The 21367-nt window shown below is 43.8% G+C and overlaps 2 protein-coding genes across 4 annotated transcripts in view; both read right to left on the reverse strand.

Annotated features, from left to right (window-relative positions):
• The window catches only part of LOC119163798 (membrane cofactor protein), a 55377-nt gene extending 49283 nt beyond the window's left edge, over positions 1 to 6094 (reverse strand). Inside the window, exon 1 of one of the 3 annotated variants that reach the window (XM_037415868.2) lies at positions 5708 to 6094. The gene's annotated coding sequence lies outside the window, so the exon portion shown is untranslated. Of the gene's footprint in view, positions 1 to 5174; positions 5640 to 5707 lie in introns of those variants that run through there. The other 2 variants (XM_075873518.1, XM_075873517.1) reach the window with 2 other exon arrangements.
• A 1760-nt stretch (positions 6095 to 7854) lies between these two features.
• The window catches only part of UQCR-C1 (Ubiquinol-cytochrome c reductase core protein 1), a 32663-nt gene continuing 19150 nt past the window's right edge, over positions 7855 to 21367 (reverse strand). Inside the window, exons 10-13 of the mRNA XM_037415864.2 lie at positions 17232 to 17348; positions 14649 to 14706; positions 13724 to 13799; positions 7855 to 8009 (exon numbers count right to left, since the gene is read on the reverse strand). Coding sequence (XP_037271761.1) covers positions 7945 to 8009; positions 13724 to 13799; positions 14649 to 14706; positions 17232 to 17348 — 316 coding nt within the window. The 3' untranslated portion in view covers positions 7855 to 7944. The remainder of the gene's footprint in view (positions 8010 to 13723; positions 13800 to 14648; positions 14707 to 17231; positions 17349 to 21367) is intronic.

Raw genomic sequence — 21367 nt, forward strand, 5'->3', positions numbered from 1 at the left:
AGAGAATTTTGTCTGAGTGGTGAACGGTCTTGTTTAGAGTGCTTGAACAACAACGCGCGATTGTGACTCAAGGTAACTTTAAGGTGGCCACAAGAGAAGCAAGGAACATTTCATACTCTAAAAAAAATCTTTATAAAAGATATGGGCTGCAGAATAGGTAAGATAGCATAAATTTTAGGCCATAGATGTGTCAAGCCATCGTTTAACACTTTTTGGTACGGGGACCACCTTAGGCAACCAACCTTTCTTTTTCTCTCGCTTGAAGCACATGATCCCCATGTGTTGAATTTCAAATGGTGCATTTTTTAGAGCATTTGCCATTCTCACACAGACGACACTACTTTTGTCAAGTTAATATAAAAATAATATTAATTGTACGAGTCCAAAACCACCATATGATCATGAGAGACGCCGTAGTGGAGGGCTCCAAAAATTTCGACTATGAGCGGATTCTGTAACGTGCACCTGAATCTAAGCACACGGGCGGGGCCTCAAGTATTTTCGCCTCCATCACAAATGCAACGACCACGGCCGGGATTCAACCCCATGACCTGCGGGTCAGCAGACGAGTGTCTTAGCCGTCAGACCACCGTGGTGGGTCACTTTGCTCGAATTACAGGTTGCATGTTGCGTTCATTTTCTTCTCGTTGTGGTCATTACAAAGGTGCGTAACACAATGGACCCGAGAGATTTTTGTACTAATCACAGGGATTTTTAAGTTTAGATATTATATTGAATCGATAATGTGGAATATCGTAATGTATAAGTAGTTACATTAAGAAAGCTAGAAATGTGGTGTTGTGCTCTTTAGTGCAAAGTGCTGAAGTTGGCCGTTATCTATGGGTGACCACTGCACATGAGGGGTCTTAGATGGCTGCTAATGCATAATTTGTTATTGGTGCTTCAATAGAAAAGTTTCCTTAATTACTTGCCAGAACCTTCAACAATGAGATGGATATGTCCTACATGCCACACCCCTTGCTACTGTACAAAAACAAAGACCGCTTTGCGGCCTTCCATCAAAACTAACCGTAGACTGTCGCTGCATGATCCTCATTTTTTTAGCAAAGACGGTCTTTTATTTTTGTGAGTTGAGCATTTTCTCAAAAAGAGTAGAGCAGTTTTCTTATATATATAAAACTCTGTTCTGCATGGAGTTCCGTGCGAGACAGCGTGAAGTGACACCAAGATAATTAGCCTCCCAGAATTATACTGCTACCGAGCAGCAGCTAATGCGCGATTCACCTGCTTTTGCAATACAAGCAGCCTCGATTATCTGTCTTGTCTTCTAACCTTTGATTGAAAAACAAACCACACAAGTTTTAAACAAAGGCTAGCCCCACCCAAGCCCAACAATGAGCAGATAAATGCAAAACATTTTCAGTAATCAACGCCCTCTCACAGGTGCAGAGGCTTATATTTGCACTTCTCAGTTTGACTGACATGCACACATCTACACAAATCCCCGGCAACTTACAAAGGACTGAACATTGAACAAACATGGCGATGTGTCAATATATACCTGTACAACCACAAAAGGGCATTGAGTATTAACAAGCTGTCGCACCTATCTGCCCAATGTAGGGCTTGTAAGGGCTAGCCTTTAGTTAACGTAACTTGTAGTTTGCTTTCCCACAGAAATCGGAAGACCAGAGTGACTTTTGAGGCTGCCGATACTACAAAAGCAGATGAACCAGGCGTCAATAGCAGTAGCAACAAGATATATATATGAAACTTCTGTTACTTAGAAGGGTCCTGAACCACTTTTGAAAACAATCATCGAATCACCTCAATGTTGGAGTTCATTGTGCCTCACAAATTGATTGCTATGCAATTTACTCAAAAGTGTCAAGAATGAGTCTGTAGCGAGGCAATGAACAGGGATTTGTCGCTCGCTTGAAGTGCTTTCCCTCCTTTCATCCTAACCAGCATGCTGAACAATACCCAGAGAGGAATGGTGCAGAGAAAAGACGTCAGCGCGCGTCGTGACCTCGAGTGTGCATGATTCGACACAATCACCATCCCATGTTACGATCTCGGTGAGTGCAAGTGTGGCTACTATGTAATGTTGGCAGACTGCGAAGCACGATGCCCACACATGGTGGCACATCGTGGCAAGTAAGGCGTATGATTCAAATGCTGATTGATACATTTTTACTTCCCAAAACCACCATACGATTATGAGAGACGCCATAGCGGAGGGCTCTGGAAATTTCGACCACCTGGGGTTCTTTACAGGCACCCAAATCTGAGAACACAGGCCTACAGCATTTTCGCCTCAATTTAAAATGCAGCCGCAACAGCCAGGATTTGATATCCCGCGACCTGCGGGTCAGCAGACGAGTATTTTACCACTAGACCACTGCGGCGGCGCATCTGATCCAAATGCCACTCTTGATTTATGTTGGCTATTGGCGAACAGCGTGCCACCTGTTGTGTGATGCCAAATAGCAGGCACCAGAGAGAATGATCCCAGGTCTTTGTATAAGACGCGAGTGAGAAAATAGCAACCTTGCACCCCATTTCTAAACTCTCCTTGCCACACACAATAACAAAATTTGGCTGAGATGCTCATAGTGTTTGCTTTCTGCAAGGTCTGGGTTTTCATTAAGCATAAGGAGCGCATCCTCACTTTTTTAAACAATGGCTTGACACATTCATGGCCAGCTAGTTATGCTACTTCACTACTAATGCACCTGTGCGCCTCCTCTTTTTGAATTTTTTCTTAATCAAATGTATAAATATTTCTGGATTTCGCTGCTAAAACTTCAGTTGCTAGTAGTGTATTGTCTAATTTGCTTCTTCCTGGCATCATTTTCCGTGTGCTCTACTTCACCGTGAAACAAACAAATCACAATACCAGGATATCACCAAAATTGCAATACAAATCGGTGAAATAGACCAGTATCGTTGCCATAGTTTTTCAGCATGTTAGCTGAGTAGTCTACATACAGAGGCAACTTTGGCATTGTATACTACAATGAGTGTTCACTACTAAGGCACTGAAACGAGTTCTCTGTGTGTGCACAGTAGAAAAAGTATCCATTCCATTTCCCCCCGAGATGCAGAAGTCTATGCAACAGGCAGTATCAGCGAGATCACTTAGTACATAGCCAGCCACGCGGAGAACCTCACTATCTACAAAAATCTTGATTTGCTTTATTAGGCAAGGGAAATCATGCTGTAAAATGATGCTTAAACTTTGCTGATAAACCTACAACCAAGATAGTGGCAAAGGCTTTCAAGGTTAGATGCTGAAAGGGTAACTGTAGCAATTTCCTTTTGAAATAAGTTAAATAGCAACTTATTTCCTTCAGTGTCGAGTGTGTCGAATGAACGCATGGTGAGAATGTGTCATGAAGCCCTCTTTTTTTTCTTTGCCCGTTTTTTATTAGTCATTCAGCATTGCTATTATTTTCTCTCTGTATTCACTTATTTATCTAGTATACCCTCAAGGCCACAGGGCAGTAATAAAATGTAGACAAGAATTAACGAAAGGTAACAAAGAGATTGGTAATAACGAACATTCAATTAATTGCAGCTCAGTATACGTTAGCAAAAAAATTCAGGTAGGTGAACACACAAAGGAGGCCAACAATGAAAACATTGATATGCAATGAAGAAATAAAACAAGTTTATCACAAAATGAAAGAACGGTAAAATATACAGCAAAAAAAAAATGGCGCATTAGAGATCTTATGGCACATATATTAAACATATAGTAAAAGTCAGACCATTTCTCGGGCTACCCATACTGGCTGTTTGTTCTGGCTGGCTGTACAACCTCTAACAAACCATTTTTCCAATCTTTGTAAAAAAACTTTGAATTTTTTCTCCACGAGGAATCAACAGTTTGTATGAGGCCAGATAGCTAGCCCAAGCCAAAGCGGGTACAGATAGCCCCCCTCCCACAAAATGTAATGCAGCCGATGAAATGCTCTCACATTCAACAAGGTGACCTATGTTACAAAATTATAAATTAATGTACAGTGCACATGGATCAAAGAGAGATAACTGTGCACATGGATCAAAAAGAGACAATTCATGGCTAAGTAAAGCGCTTATTTTCCTTCCCACTCTTCAGTTTTTGTCGAAGCAGCGTAACTTAAACTCGGAACACACATCCAAGCCCTTACCTTTACAGGCCGGGTTCAAAGCTACTATGTGATGCAGTTATTTCACGAATACCAGTTGGTTTACTAAATGTTTTATGTTGCATTTCAAACAATGGGCAGTGTACTGTTTCCAAATTACCTGCAGCTAAAATATGGCAGAATTTTCTTTGGGGATGAAACCTGCTACAGGGTTCATCAATTTGTAAAATCAGCCAAAGTTGGAAAACCTTGTGAGACATTCTTGAGATGACATGTAAAGGTAAAGACATGAACGGAAGAAGCGTTCTTATCCACATATGTATTTTTTGACGATTTCGCTAGACTAATGCATTCTCTTAGTATGAACCAAATATCTCTGCTAGTCATGCTTATTAGATTAAATGACGAGAGTTCCTTGATAACTTTACCATCACTTAAAGAGAAAAAAGAAACAACACACACCACGACTGCTAGAGAGAAACAGAATTTTACTAGGAACATTTGCAGAAAATGTTAGTGTTGTGTCTTCATCTGCATACTGTTCATAAGGTGCTGACAAGAATGAATTCAATATCAAAACGAACTAGCCTGCGCAACAATGCTACTTAAAGAACAAGTATTTGTAAGAAACAGAAGGAAACTGGATAAATGTAATCCCACCACATCTATGAAGAACTTAACAATTAAAAATTTTATTTAGGTAATGAATGAATGGCTTTGCACTGGAAACCCCATCAGGGGGGTGTGGCAATCGAAGGAGTTTTTTCGAGTATTTTCGGTTCTTAGAGATGGGCAGAAACGACGCGTTTTCATCTCCAAGCACTCAAGATATTACAGAAAGCCAACGAACCCACATGACGCACCTATCTTTAAGGCCACGAGGTGGCTTGTGTCAACACTGTTCTCGTTTTCTCCACAAAACTCCACGTTAAATAATCGTGGGATGCGCCCGACTTTTCACAGCGACCCTGCCCCCGACCAGCAACGGAGCCTTACATGTTTCGAACACGGTGTAACACTCAGCGGTGAGAGGATATATGTAACGGAAATGCGCTGGTGACGCACGCTAACTTTACTTACCCTTGCGATATCGGAGTGTTGCACCGAAACGAGTCCTCTGTGTGTACACTGCGAAACCGCGCAGCCTGGGTCAGTTTTGACGCAGGAACCAGACGTTCAAAAGCGCTAATCCCGCATTTTTCGCTTCAACAGCGACGCGGTCACAGCGAGCTAATAGTAAAGGAAACCAGCTGGTCTGGTACGACACCGTTTGTGTTCTTGTTGACTTTGCACGAGGCACAGACGCCCACACAAACTGGATCACAAGAAGCCCGTGATCGACGGTCGCCGCATTTCTCTTTTCGCCACTGCACCAGCGCAAGGGCGTGGCGAAACGCTTTCTATCTTGAGTTAAAGGCGAGAGCCGTGCCGTCAAGGCGCGATAAAAGCGCCCCGAAAGGACGAGGCAAAGAGAAGGCGCCTATCGCGCGTAGGATGTGTCACCAGAGACGGAACTCATCCGAGGACGCCTTCCGCGCAAAGCTATAGCTCGGTTTCGTAAGTTCCTAAACTAGAAAGCCGACATCGACCGGGGCAAAAGTTTCACGACTTACTCGAGGCTTGTCACGCTACCGGCAATCCATCGTCACGGCACGAAGGGTGTCCTCGCATCGTCGCCTCTTGGGAGGCGAGACTTAAGTGGCGTCGTTACGTTGTTCGCGTAGTGTTCCTTCCTTTCCGAAGAGTTCGGTCACGGCAGCGTCAGTTGTTCCCCCCTCGAGGAGTCACGCGCGAGCAGGGTTTCGTTCACGGACGGCACGACACATTTGTCTAGTCCGACACGGATGCATGAGGATCAGTTTTGTAGAGGTGTGCGTTGGAGAGCGGTTACAAGCCGCCGACTACACATGACGCGCTGACCGTGGGCCACAAGCACCTCCCGTCCACACACAACACAAACTACACAACGCACAAGGGGGCTGTCGATTCGGCCCCTTATCGCCGTTGTTTCCACGGTTGTTTCGTAGCTGTGTAGAGAAATAGTTGACCCTCTTAGTGGCGCTGCTGTCGCAGCGTTGTCCTTCTCATAGAGGAATCGTCGCTGTATCAGATAATGTAGATTCAACCAATGTCTCAGGCTGTAGGCACTTTGCTTCTTCAGACACACTCGCACAATTTAATAATAATAATAATAATAATAATAATAATAATAATAATAATAATAATAATAATAATAATAATAATAATAATAATAATAATAATAATAATAATAATAATAATAATAATAATAGTCGTACCCAAAGCCACTTCTCAGAAATAACCATCCCAAGTTTGACAATGGAAGGTTTCAAAGCATACAAGTTTGATTTTTCAATTAAAAAATACGGTTTGTTGCATTTACTGTGCCTTCATTGCAGTGGCATCTCGAGGCATCTCCAGCTGAAAGCGGGCCAGCAATTTATGACAATGGGGCACATCTCAACCCAATTTTTTAGTCATATCTCAGTATAAGCATGCCAATGTGTATGTAGTACACATAAGATGTGGCAGTTCTGGTTAGTGCCCCTTTAATGACAAGAGGGGAGAAAAGTGGCAATGGTAATTGCACAAAAACAATCACAATACTGGTAAACTGTCGACTGTGTAAGATCATTGGCAGAGTTTTCTATGGGTGATAGCAGTGCCATAATGTACAGCCTTGCGTGTGAAAGAAGGCAAATTGGGCCATGACGGAACTAGGCAAATGTATGCAGCTCATCTTCCCCGACCAGGGCAGTTGGAGCCGTGACCAAACTAGAGGCAAGAACACACACAAATCTCAATTTCTGCATACTCCATTTGACTAGTAGTAAACAACTTCATTAAGGCAGCTGGCGGTTTCCCAAGTGGCGAGGGCTGTCAGGCCATGCCTGGTCGCCACATCATGGCGCGTTTGATGGCCCAGAGCTGGGTGTCCATGCAGCCTTGGCAATAAAACACTATCACCCGCCCATCCCCTTATCACTAGTTAGCAAGCCAGCCCCGATGTACTCGACTGTCACTCGTGTCTCACGTGGTTTCAGACTATAAAAAGACCATGTATAGAGGAATAAACAGTTGAGTTCGTGTTGCCACTACGTTGAGTCACTTCAGTCCAGGCTTGTAGTCGTGAGGATTCTCTCCCAGGCCTCACGAAGGTGACTGTCCTAGGAGGTTTGGTTAGTGATGGCTTCACCCGGTTGTAAACTAAGAGTGTGCAGTGCCCTCCTGTAAGAGCATAGTGCCTATTAGCCCCACTAATGTGAAATCGACAACACTTCCCTAAAAAGCATAGAGTCAAAAGTGCATTTGGTGATGTTGATCAAAGCCCCTGCACATCACTGAGACAAGAACACATACTGCAAGCGTGTGACATAGTTCACTCACTAGGAAGAATAGCAAGGCACAACTGGCCAATATTGTAAAACCACAGTTAACATTGGCCTAAATTGTCATAATATTTGACAGTAGTGTCGATATAGGTCTGTAGTCTTTCTTATTCAACTCATTGCTTGATGAAATCACCCGCAATGCAAGAAGAAAATATTCCCCTCGCAAATCCTCCAGTGTTATCCATTTCATTTGTGTAGCGCAGGTTAACAAGGGAATGTCAGATGAATGTAGTCTGTGATGACCATTTAACATATCTATTGAAAAAGCAGCAAAGATTTCTAAAGCAAGGCTATTTGAAGAAAGTACAGAATAGCACTGAGACAAAGCAGGTCACCAAAGCGAGAACACCTTTAGTGAGGGCCGAGGACAACTTTATTAATGGTGAAACACCAAACGCTACTATACAAGAGCTGGCAAGAGAAATGCGCAGTTGTAGGACCTAGTACCGGATGCGGTACATGTTGCTCCTCAGTTGGTTGTAGTCGGTCAGCGCCTCGACGGGTCCTGCAAGAACAAAATGCCGGCCATTGATCACTGCAGGCACCACCACAGGCTATAACTCGGTTGTCATTCCGATGCTGTTTGTCAATGATAAAACAGCGGGCTTGGAACTGTCAAAACAATGGCATTGTGCACAGTTGATAAAACAGTTTACTTTGCACTGTGACAATTAATAATGCTGTTGTTCACAGCTGATAAGGCAGGGCCCTAGAACTTAGATAAAAACCTTGTCATTTCTAATTGATAAAACCAAATCCTTGACAATGTGCCAATATACTGCAGTTCGCCGTTGATAATACAGTGGGCTTGGAAACGTGAAAACAATGGCATTGTTCATAGTTGATAAGACTTTTCTGGCACTGTGCCAATAAGGAATATTGTAGTTAATGGTTGATAAGGCTGTGTACTTGGAACTGCGATAAGAACGCTGTTGTTTGTAATTGATGAAACTAATACCTCGACACTAAGCCAATATGCTGTTGTTTGGGGTTGATAAGACTATGCGTTTGGAACTGAGTAAAAATTCCATTGTTAGTGGTTGATAAGACAGCTTGCCTCCACACAGTGCTAATTAAAAATGTGGTTGTTTGATAAGAGTGCTGCTGTTTGCAGTTGATGAGACAGATTGCTTCTAACTGTGCAAATTACGGACGCTGTTGTTTGTGGTTGTTGAGAGAGAGTGCTACAAAATGTGTTGACAATGCCATTGCTTACTGCTGGTAAGACAGATTGCTTAATACAGTGCAAACCACATATGCTATTCGTTGCTGTAGATATGGGAGCGTGCTTCAAGCTGTGTTAACAATGCTACTGTTTGCTGTTGGTAAGGCAGTCTGCTTCTCAGTGTGCCAATCTCAAGTGCAGTTGTTTGTGCAAGGTTGATAAGATGGCTTGTTAGGAACTGTGTTAAGAATGCCATTGTTTGTAATAGATAAGACAAACTGCTTCAAGCTTCACAAATTAAGGGAGTATGAAGGGATCATTAAAAATTATTTGTTTCTGGGCTTAGAGTGCTGAAATTCAACTCACACACTCAACAAAGAAAATTTTTAAATTTTATTAAGCTGTCTGAACTAGCTTTTGTTTTACAAGAATCTGTAAAAATTTACCAGTTCTTTTTTCGCAGAAAGCCTGGCACAATCATGAAACACGCTAGGGAGCTGAAACTACATTGTATATTTGCTCACACAATTTTTTTGTACATCACAAGGTTCATACAGGTTTCCGAGACGAAAATTCAGGGATATTCAAAGACTTTCCAGGACCTTCACAAGTTTTTCAATAACTCAAAGTGGCATGCAAAGTTGCAATTCTCTCCTTTAAAATTATCGAAAATGACTCATCTTATTGCACTTACAATCTATAAATGAATATCACAATTATAACAAACACATCTAGTGTTAATATCTTTTCAAGATCACAACACTTGTTGGAGCTCTCAGAAGCAGTTGAGATTATTTCAGCAAACGCTTGAAGTTACCCAAGTACATTCAATATGTCCTGTGTAGCATTATTTCACTTATACCAAGATAAATACATGTACCGTATTTGCTCGATTCTACCGCGCCCTCGATTGTAACGCACACCCGATTTTCACCGCAAAAAAAAAAAAAAAAAAAAAAGACATCGATTGCAACGCGCACCCATTTTTCTCGCTGGCCCGCACGATCACACCACTCGAAAAAACGACTCCTTTCGGGAGCGTCTTTTATTTAAATATGAGGTACGGGCGAAGCTTGTGCCCATCTGACGTGTAACAGAGCATTGCCGTCACTGTAGTTTTACCGTGGACCCCGATGTCAGGACGCGAACTTGCTTCGCCCCCTTCTTCTCGACGGTTGTGGTGCCAGGCATGTCGAAGTAAAGAGGCGTCTGATCGGCATTCCCGATTTGCCCAAGCAGGTAGCCGTTGTTGCGCCTCAAGTTTAGGACGAACCTCTGAAAACTGTGAAGCTTTTCATCGTACTCCTCCGCAAAACTTTTCGCATATGCATGTTCCCCTTCGAAGGGAAAAGCCTTTTCTCTTCATAAGGTTAGTTATCCAGCACCTGCTCGCTTTAAACTGGCTCCGCATTAGACCTTTTTCTAAGACTAATTGCATAGCCCGCACTTGGAGCAGTTCTGTCGTCACGGGTCGCTGTGCCCCTTGCTGCTCAAGCACATACTCGCCGAGAAGCTCTTCAATTTGCGGAAACCGACCCTGCTGTGGTCCACTGAAGCCTTTGCGTGAAGCTTTGCTGGCGACAAATTTCTGCTTTTGTTTCCGCCAGTCCCGCACGCACGTTTCGGGAACTCCGAACGACCGCGATGCGGCCCGATTTCCGTCTGTTTCTGCATACGCGATGACTTTTCTTTTAAAAGCGGCATCGTGGTGCACTCGAGTTTTTGGAGTCGGCCCTTCCACGCCGTCGATGCTAATGCACTACTAGATGACAAACTCCTCAGCACACGTACGAAGTGCTGCACATGGGAAACACATAGGCAGAAATGACCGACGCGCTATGCCGACGCACGTAGGGGGCGGCCATTTTGGATTTGCCGATGGCAATAGATTGACCGAAATTTTTTTGTTCGTACTCGATTCGAACGTACATGCGATTTATGAACTCGCTTAACCGGAAAAAAGGTGCGCGTTAGATTCGAGTAATTACGGTATATCCTAATAATATAACAATGAGTAGCCTGGATGACTTTGCAAGTCCTAAACAATGAAAAAAAGCTCGCGGCACAGTGTACTCTTTCAGCAGCGGTCGAGATTTCTCCACTGTATGCCCTGTAAAGCTTACCAAGCATATTCAGGACATCCAGCTTAATGTTATTTGACTTATACAAAGATTAAATAACGTATAGGAGGCATGAACTTGATGCTACGTGCGAGGAGCAGAAGCGACGAGGTCGCCATATTGCAGGTCCATGCACCAGCCGCACACGAAAGAAGCATGCAGCATGTGCGTCCCATGTTTGTAATAGTAGCCACCTTTCGTTTAGTCCTTAGACTGTCCGCTGGATGGTGGTACTTGTATATGATGAATATAGTATGATGAAAAGATGCGAGATGGCGGTATGATGGTACTTGGAGTGTTCATTAGATGGACGGACAGACAGACGGATGCACGGCCTTTTCACCCCACCCATTATCATTGACCCCATGAATATGCTGTGATTTTTTTTTCTGCAGTTTGAAAGGGAAATATATGAAGCTATCAGCAAAGCACAGAGCATTGTGCTGGAGAGGCTGGAAAACTCTGCGAGCACAAATTTCGCATTCGCAGCAGGTTTGTCTAGCTGTTTCAGACCTGGCAGCTGTGGCCACATAGAAAGAAGAAAGCATGTCTGTTGCTGGGTGACAAATTTGGTCACTTACTTTAAAGCCCCTTTTTAGCATGGGCTGGACCTGATTTCTTTTTCACTTGCTTATGTAGCTTAAACTGAGCGTTTCAGGGGTTACCTTCCGTGGGTGCGGTGCAGTGCACCTATGCAGGATAAGTGTAGCTGCGCAACTGAGAGGATATCTTGATATCACCACTGGGGGCACAGTGTGTTCAATGTAAATCATGTTTTTTGTGTGGTTTCTAACATGTTCATTACTGCTGCACATAATGACCAGTCATAAATCAGTAGAAAACCATACAGTAGCCAGAAATATATTAATAGCCCGCAAACCGCACCAAAACCGCGGCGGTTGCTCCGATAATGTCTCGGTGGTGAGTAGCTCGGAGCAGGGGAGTCCGTCATGACCGCCTGTGAAATTATGCCTTCTCCGTGCGATTGGGACGGCGGAGAAACACCTGTTGGCCTGCTCCATGCACTATGCGCAGGCCATTCTCCATGCACAGCAGTTTTCAAGAATAAAAAATTTAAGTGTGTTGGGTTGTGTGCAAGTAACAACTATGACAGTTCTTACTTCACACTCATCGTGTGCATAGCTGCGCATTATTTTCAAGCATCCTTCCTTGTGTTCAAGCAGCACGCTGCAAGTGTCGAGCAGTGACAGTTGCTCGTTAGCATTCGTGTGCGTGTTATTTTCGTGCATCATTTGTGCTTGAGTGAAGCACTGCATGTACAGAGTTGCTCGCTGTTGTTTGTGCAACATTGTTGCTGTCGCTTTCACTGCTTCGCCCTCACCATAAAATTGACCTCTTTCTTTCACGTGCACTTCTGCAAAACAGAACCACGTGCGCCCACACCCCATTACTGCTCTTTAAATGGAAAGTTTGACAACTTGACATGCCAATCCACCGTGTATGGGAGGCTGCAATGACGATATGAGAGTGCACTGCTCAGGAAATTCAAGGATTTTCAAGGACGGGAAAAAATTTCAAGACTTTTAAGGCCCTTGAAAACGCATTTTTCTAATTTAAGGGTTTTCAGGGATTTCAAGAACCTGTACACACCCTGACATTAACACAAGGCCAGTTTTTTTATTCACCGCTCCAATAACTTTCTGCGGAACATTACACCATTGGTCCCGAAAAAAGCCCCCGAGGTGCCCGTTATTATCGTTTAAATGGGTTTGAACGCGCGTTTGCAAATAACCAAGTGGGTCTCTCGCTACCTGCAAACACCGATGAGCTGATTTCGCGTGCCATGGCTTTTTTGCAATGAGACCTGCAATGCAAAATGCAATGAGACCTCACTTGTCTAAATAAGTTAGTAGCTAATGGGCGAAAACCGTAAATGGGCTGCACGCGTTGTGTTGCTCATGGAATCCATTTTAAGAACCCATGTGCACACGCCAGAGCATCCAGGAGTTGCGCTGCAAGCAGAGCAATGACTCCATGTTTACAGTCACTCACTCACGGCAAACGCGCACGCATATGTGACTGCACGCAGCAGCGACAACATGAAAACCGCTGCATCTGGGGGAACACGGTACACAGAGCGAAAAACCTGAGAGTGAACTCCGCTAAGCTTGCCACTCGGTGGCAAGCGTAGTGGCACCAGAGCACACAGCCTAGCTAGCAGAAGCAGCATGCTCGATGCACGGCAGCACATTTTTGCGATGTCTTGCAAATTTACAGCTGCTTAGAGGAGATTATGGCAGCACTATGGGAGCCTTAGCCACCAGAAAAGTGCGAAGTAAAAGAACGTGCTTGGGCAAGTCTTACTTTCTTGGTATTCCTGTCGCTGCTTAGAAAGACATGTAGTCAACTCGGCTTTTTTTCCCCACTAAAGCTGAGGTTGGCATCAAAATTTTAGCTTTTGAGGCTGTTTTGGAGCAGTTCGGTGAAATTTTCGTGATTTTTATGCTTTTGGAGCAGCTTGGTGCAAGGAAACGGAAATGTGTCCAAAATGCGCAATATGCGCAGCTGTCTCAACCCTGTGATACAAATACATCCACTCCTGTTTGAAATCCGTATCACTGAGATTCTACTGTGTTATGATCCCGAGGGCAACAAGAAGCAAAGAGTCTGGCAGCAAAGAGTCTGACTGCCAGCAAGTAAAAATCAAACTGAGAACAACGAAATATCAGGTGATGTGGAATAACATAAAACGGATTAAGTTTGTTTTTAGGGCACAGAACATAAAGAGCAATTATTATGGGCAGTATAACATGGAACTATTTCTTGGTGCAAATGCAATCAGTGCAACAAGTCTCCGTAGCCTTTGAAGTGCTGAAACTCATGTATAACAGTAGCTGGGCATTTCATCCACAGTTAAAAGGACCTGCTGCAGCGTGTGGTGTGCTCATTTCTTTAGACATGCCGCATACTCACCGACGCCGGCAACAGCAGGGCAGCGGTCGTATAGGTATTTTGTGCAAACATCCCGCACTGTCTGTGCCGAGACCGCCTGCAAGATGGGCGTAAAAAAAAAAAGAAACCTGCATACACCTGAAGCATATGAAACGATTCAAGGCTCGTGGAGAATAAAAGAAACCGAATTAGATTGAAGGCACTGCATTTTCGTTAGATACAACTCCATGAAGACAAGGAAAGTGTACAGGGCATTCATAAAGCTGGCACACTAATTGTAATCAAGAAGTAAAAAAAAGAAAGACCCACTTTTTCGCTACCTTTCTATTTTTACAAAGCCATGCAAATAACAAGGCTCCTACTTATATTCAGGCCTGTGATACCAAATTCAACAAGCCTTTCAACATGTGAGTACAGTTAAAGCCCCTTATGAGAGGCAAGCTCTGGGCAGATATTCTTGCCTTTTATGCACGATGTCGCTTAGAAGCAGGGTACCTGATGTACCTTTTCATATCAACCTGTATTTTACAGTAAGCACACTGGTGTCTCTGATACCAATCTGTCTCTTATATCAGTGCGTCTTATGATATATATATATCAGTGTGTCTGCATAAGAAAAACAATGTAGTGCCCGCAATTAGCAACGGTGAACAAACAAGTGTCTCAAGAGTCCATGCTTCGACAAGGAGGACTCTTGCCTTTGTTGGAGCATTAGCTATAACAAGAGTTTGAATTGACATCGATTGACTGTACTGTCATTTTGCTTCAAGAACTCTAGGTGCAAGCGTGCTTTTATGGCCGAGTAAAAGAAAAGAACGCTTCAGGCCTGCGCGGCACACATGACAGTTTTTTCTCCTGTCCCCCCCCCTACAGCTTTCATTTAACGAGATTCCACTGCAAATCTATGAAAGTGACGAAGTGAATGAAGTAAATTTCAAGCACTCACATCGATCCTTGCTTCCAGCTCAGGCAGGGGAATGCGCCGTCCATAGCAGAGCATTTGCCTGCAACCAAAACGAGAGGTGAGCGGTGCATGTCTCATCTGCACACAAGGTGATCCGGGAAATGAAACCACAAATATTTCTAAAAATGAGAGCAGATTCCTAAATGTGCTTTCTATTCCTTAATGAAGAGACTGCTCACAAGAGTGTCTACTCTGTGCTGCAGCAGAATTCTTTCTATACTCTTGCTAGTACAAGTGCGTGCGTGTGTGTGTGCGTGCACGCACGTGCGTGTGTGTGTGTGCGCACGTGTGTGTGGGTATGTGTGTGTGCACATGCCAGCAACTGTCTGGTTATAAGATGAGACTTGACAAGGCTCATAGACTCCCCCAACTACAATCAATTACATAAGGATACAATCAATTACATAAGGGGTCAACCTCAACGAAACTTTAGTTGACACAAGTAGCCAAGCTACAGATAGCGAGTATACAGAGGAGACTCCATGCAAGTGTTTATATTTGAAATAAGAGTGACGGCATTGTGAAAAATTCACAAGAAGCTATTTCTGAACAACCAAAAGAATAAAAACTTGGTGGACACTTGAGCATCATCTTCAAGAGCAGAACATGGTAGCGTAATTGGGCCCCTCTTGCATCACCTTCTCAATCGCTAGCCTAAAGTGTGGCTTGGCTTGGCTAGCGGTTTGCTCGTGGTACCAATCAATAGATACTCGGCCGGCTAAAGCAGAGAAAGAGCCATTATGTGTAGTTAAAACACATAGCCTTCGAGATTGACGATTCCCATATCTGCATGCTTTTACACTGGTGCGATCTATAGGCATAGCCAGTGCAACCTCGCAGGCCTTCCAGTTCTGGCAACCCAGCTGACCTAGCAGGAAAATATTGTGAACATCGCGAAGAGCTGGTCATGGCGTTCAAAGTGATACTCGAATGGCCAGCCGAAATCCAAAAGATTGATCGGTGCACACTGGGGCGCCCACATTCTCGATCGTGAGTTTACATTACTTGGGTTGGGATGGGACGGGATGAGTGGTGGTGCCAAGAAGGTGTCCGAATAACAGGCATGTTCGAATCTTCAGCGTCTGAATAAATGGTTGGCAACTGTATACAGGGAAAACATCTAAAAAATACTATGAGATAATTTTAACCATTCGAGGTGCTTCAACTCGCAGCTGAATATAAAAGTGTACCAGTGTTCTTCCATTTGGGCCCACCAAAATGTGGTTGTCATGGCCATGACTTAAGGGGAGCGTGGCAATGGGAATGGTAAATTTGATCAATATGTTCAATTTTTCAATTTAATTTCTTGCTACAATCGCAAAACTATCTTTTACATCATGATGAAATATTAGACCAAAATAAGTAGAAGTTGAGAAACAAGCATTTTACTAGTGGGCTGTCATCAAAAGCTACAAGAAAATTGGACACAGAGGCACCATATTGGCATCATCATAAAGAGGACAGATCGGAGCTCAAGATAGCCACAAAGCTGCATTTCTCCAATGAAAAATAAAGTCAGATCCCTTCCAAGCTCCGTTTTCTTAATTACTAGTTCCAATTTCTTTGAGCTCCATTTTCTCAGCTTTCAATTTTTGAGCAATTGTCTCATCTCTGTGCCATTTCACAACAAATGAAGATATAGCCATTTTGTTTTCTGCATTTAGATCATGAGACATTGGCGAGTGCCATAAAGCTGTCCATATCTGTGTGCACATTAATTCATTCATTCACTACCAGAAATTTATTAGTGTCCTGAAGCCCAGTCTTTTCAGACCGAGGCAAACAGTGTCCACGTCGATACCGTCAGGCCAAGCCTTATGGCGTCATCGTGGACCTTCCGGACTGCCCATAGCTGATCTTAAAAAGAAGCGCTTTGCATAATCTTCTGACATTATACAAATTGTTATAATAGGCTTTTTTTTTAAGTTGTTACAGTAAACTCTCAGTAAACGAAACCTGAAGAAACCGGGAGAATATGTTCCATTTAACAGTTCCATTTACTGAGAGGTGAACATAGGTGCAGAACGCAATCCCGTAAATAAACATTGCAGAGGCAATAGTTCCGTTTAAGCAGTAGTTCTATTTAACAGATTTCTGTTTACTGAGAGTCTACTGTAGTAAGACAATATGCCCAGGACATTTCAATTTTTTTTGTGTGTGTGTGCACTTCCTTCAATGTTAGAAAATAAACCAATAGCATTGAGGCACAGAATGGGCCCTGGTGAATATTCTTTATGCAAAAACTTTGACATACTTATGTATAATTGATTAATTAATTTTGGGATAACAATGAGTCTATCAGATGCTTCAACTCAAAAACTACATTAAATAGCTCAAAACTAATTTCATTTATGATATCAGCACAACAAATGACATCTGCATGACCAATTTGATACCTATATCTCTATAAATCACAAAATAGTTTTCATTGTAGCCCCCCCTCCCCCCCCTCAAGCTTATAGCCCGCAGACTCGCATTTAGCAATACAAATTTGCTGCTAAGCTCCCACGGTAAAATCTCAGCAAGGAATGGAACGCGAAACGAAATGCCGAAGTGAAGACGCACCGGCCAATGTCTTCGCAGATGGGTGTCGTGCCGTCCAGCTGCAGGAGCATGTTGGTCTTCAGTAGGTTCTTGGCCCGCGTGACTTCACCCTCGGTGGCGCTCATGCAGATCCGCATCCTGGCGACAAAGAGAGCAAAGAGTACACTCAAGCCTCATCATAACGAGGTTGCATCTTAAAGGAAAAGCTTTTTTTATATCCGAAAATTCATTATAAAGGTTATTACTAAACCTTGTATCTAATTCAAGGCCATTTTTCATTTGCTCTGTTATGACCGATATTTTAACAAACTTGCATCTTACACAAAATTAAGTTCGTTATAACTGAAAACACCTTATAAAGATACAGTAGAAGCTCATTTTCATTTCCAAAAAAAATGCGGAAGATAAATGTATGATCCAGGAAAATGTACAATCTGAATCCAGCAAAAGTTGAGGCTGAGAAGCCCTTGTAGAGGTGTAGGGGCAAAAAACATTTATTTCTCAAGAAACATACTAATTTCCTGCTGCTTCCTCTCACCCTTGGACAAGAAAAGCTCTTTCAGCACACACTGTAGACCCTTGTGCGCATTTTCATTGTTTTTCGTGCAAAAGAAGCTTTGCAACACATCTAGCCCAGCAAGGGCTTCGGCGAAGTTAGCAGGTTGGAGCCCACTTTCGTTCTTGCCTCTGTTTTCTGGTGCCTCGTCCCGCACCTCTTTTGCTTTGACGCCCCACCCCCCCACTTCTGCGACAATCTCGGCGACACTTGGCGGATCGCAAGTCGAGATGTTGTCGTCTATCGAGACGAACTCGGCAAAGGGTGCATCGGCGCCGGAGGAGGACAACTCCTCGTCCATGCCAGACACGCATGCCACAGGGTCGTCTTCTCTGCACTCTGTATCCTCCAACGCAAGCTGCCGCCGAAAACCGCACTTCCTGGAACAATTGCTAACCGTTTCACTCGACACCCTATTCCAAGTAGTGTGAAAGTAATGCAAGGTCTTGCACTTCCTCAACACCATGCTGGACGCATCTGTCTCGAATCGCAAACTAGTGAGCAACGTGCAGCCTCGCACAGGGCCCGGCCCGGCCTGCATGTGCCTTTTTTTTCCTCCTTAAAGTAGGGACAATCACTGACGACGATCTCGTAGGGCGACGCTCATTTCCAGTGGAGATTACCCAGCAGAGTTGCAGACACCCAGATAACACAGCAAGGCACGCATGCCTCGCTGCGTGGAGAGAGTTAACATAGCGGAGAGGGGCACGTCGCGTTCGCATCTTTTATCGCTAAAATGTGTGTGGCTAACATATTTAAATGCGCGTGGCTTTGTAAATCTTCTAAAGGAAGAGCCCAGTGACAGAATCCAGCTGTGCATGAGACGGGAGTGGAGGAGGAGGAAGAAGCAGCAAACTTGAGAAATATGCGCGATGCGTTGTGAAGCGGAGGCAGCACGTTCGACTTGTGCCAAATCGCGGTGAACTGGAGATGACCGATAGTGCATCCATCTTTTGTGCCACATTGTTAGCTTTGTAGTATTCTCTCGGCTGTAGTAGCCACAAGTCTGAAAAAGAAAGTGCGTAGGGCAAGCACCATTACTTCACAAGCACGTGAGAGCTGGTTTTTTTGCACACCTGAATGAGAATTTTTTCCCGCAGAACGTTTCATGTGATTGCAGTTTGTTACAATGCCGAACATTGCTGCCGAATAATCACATTTGACTGTTAACTCATTAAGCGAAACGTATTAACACTTACCTCTATGGGGGCATATTTAGTTTTCCTGATTTCGAGCATAGGAGCCAGGAAATCGTATCAAGTGGGAACGTACCAACGAAGTTCTACAGTATATTCTTAACACAGTATCTGTTGCAAGACTATTCTTCATTACTTCGTTATAACCAATACAGAGGAACCTCGATTATACAACTTTTAAGGGACCAAACAAAACTGTCGTATAACCCGGGCATCGTATAATCGAAAAACTAAGATTAGAGAACGCGACCCTAAGCCTTGCCCGAAAAACGGGTACAGACTGCCTCAATAAGCCCAGGACATGACCTTCTGCCTCTGCTATGAGGGTAGATTAAATTATTGTTGCCAGTGAAGCTGTTGACAGCAATAGGTAGTTGAAGGAGGTCCGAGCGAATCTTTATTCTCCGCCTTCAAAACAATCAAATCCAACATGCATCTTTCAACCGAAAAATAGAGTCCGAAAATTGCCTGTGCGTGAAAACAAAACAGAAACCATGTTGCCGTGAGCCTTCCATCAGAAGAGTCAGACGCAGTGTCATCACTATCACATATATCACTATATTGGCGACAGACAATGAGTTTATGTAAGATGCATTCGTGCGCGACTGAGCTGTGCGTGTTGTAATTTGTTGCCTCGTTAACTGCAACTAGTGGTGTCCCGCTGTTGTTTTGAACGTTGACGTCAAGTGAAAGTAATTTTTCAAGGCGAAAGCAGCTGCGTCGTGCCCTTATGTGTGTGCAAACCAGTGACTGCGAGTGTGACAGAGGCAGGAGATCAGCCCTACGTCGACCAGGAAATGTTTCCACAGACCGAAAATGTGAAAATATCAGCTTTTGCGTCAGCTCGACCTACTCTAAGTGGATAGAGCTTGACTAGGTAACGACCCCGGATACGTATGCACGTGATTGAGGCGTATGTTGAAGTGCATGCACTTCTGGGAGAATAAGTTTTTCATTCGATGAAGATGACTACTTTTCCTGTAGTCCTCCTTGGGGTACACAAGTTCATATTTTGCACTAGTGAATATCTGGTTGGCATGTGATTCGAGAAAAGGCGTTTTCAATCCCCCCCCCCCCCACCCCTGACTGAATCTCAAAGACGTTGTAAAATGCGAGGTCGGCGTACAACTGCGTCGTATAACCAAGGTTTTTAATACATTGTTTCTATGGGGATTATGCCGGGACCACACCGACCTGTTGTGAAATGCGGGTTGTCACGAAACCGGGGTACGCATAATCGCATTGTACTTCGTTATATCTTGGTTCATTATATCAAAGTATGAGTGTATTACCGTGTATACAAAACCTTTCACTGAACAAATTGTAGCAACATCTTGCAAGAAGCTTTGCATAACCATAATGCATAAGACACATGCTTTTGCATTGCATAATGTTCTTGCTGTGAAAACAATCAAAAAGGCGAAGCGATTGCAGTCATGCCATTGCCGAAAATTCCCACCAGCACGAACAAACACTTGGGTACTGCAATTGTAATACCGTATTTGCTCCCATATTACGAGCACCAAGTTGGGTCGTGAAAAATCAGATTTTTTTATTTCGCGCCTAAAGGCGCCCCCCGAACTTGGTCGTGATGAGTAGTTCTGTACCGTATTTGCACGGTTAGATTTCGACCCCTTTTTGCGTTAAATGAAGCCAGGAAAAAAATGGCCACGGCCGTGCTGCACCTGCTCCGCGAGCTCGCTAAGTGACGAAGAGCGGTTAGCCTGGGCGTGAGAGTAATGTTTACACCAATGCTAGAAAGTAGCTCCAGCCACTAGCCAGCCGTGCACGCTCCGTAAGGAACGCGCGATCGCATCTTCTTTACATGTACATTGAGTTTTCTGTCAGAAAAAATGTCGCCGTTACTGCGATTGCTACCTCGTCTGCAAATTTGAAAGCTTTTTGGCTTTCCAATGTGAGCTTTCGTCTTTGCTGCCACAACGCGAACTTGCAGATGCTCAGCAGACTTTTGTCGCTGTTGGTTTCCCGACCACAAACATAAACATCGTATCACACGCGCTACTCTTTGATCAGTGCTTGAGTGCGATCTTTTTGACGTCCTATCTTCATGTTGTCTTGTAAAAGCTTCCCGTGAGAACAAGCCGAACCGTGGGCTAGGCCTAATCACTGTTCGTGCTTTTCAGTGGCAGTCGTAAGCAATAATATTGCGGTTTTGTACGGAATTAACGTACTCTTTTCAGTGGCTCTACTTGAAGGAAAGGGCTCTTGTTAACACTTGAATGGTGGTTCTCGAATCGATTGCAATGTTTTGGATATGGGGTGCGAGCCCATAAAATCAAACAATCCATACTGTTCGGTGCACAAATAATATAGCTGGCATGAAACGTTGTCGATGAATATCTGCGATGGCACTTTCTTTTTGTAGCTTTTTTTTTTACGTTCAT

Source organism: Rhipicephalus microplus, chromosome 9 (genome assembly GCF_043290135.1).
Source record: "Rhipicephalus microplus isolate Deutch F79 chromosome 9, USDA_Rmic, whole genome shotgun sequence".
Lineage (NCBI taxonomy): Eukaryota > Metazoa > Arthropoda > Arachnida > Ixodida > Ixodidae > Rhipicephalus > Rhipicephalus microplus.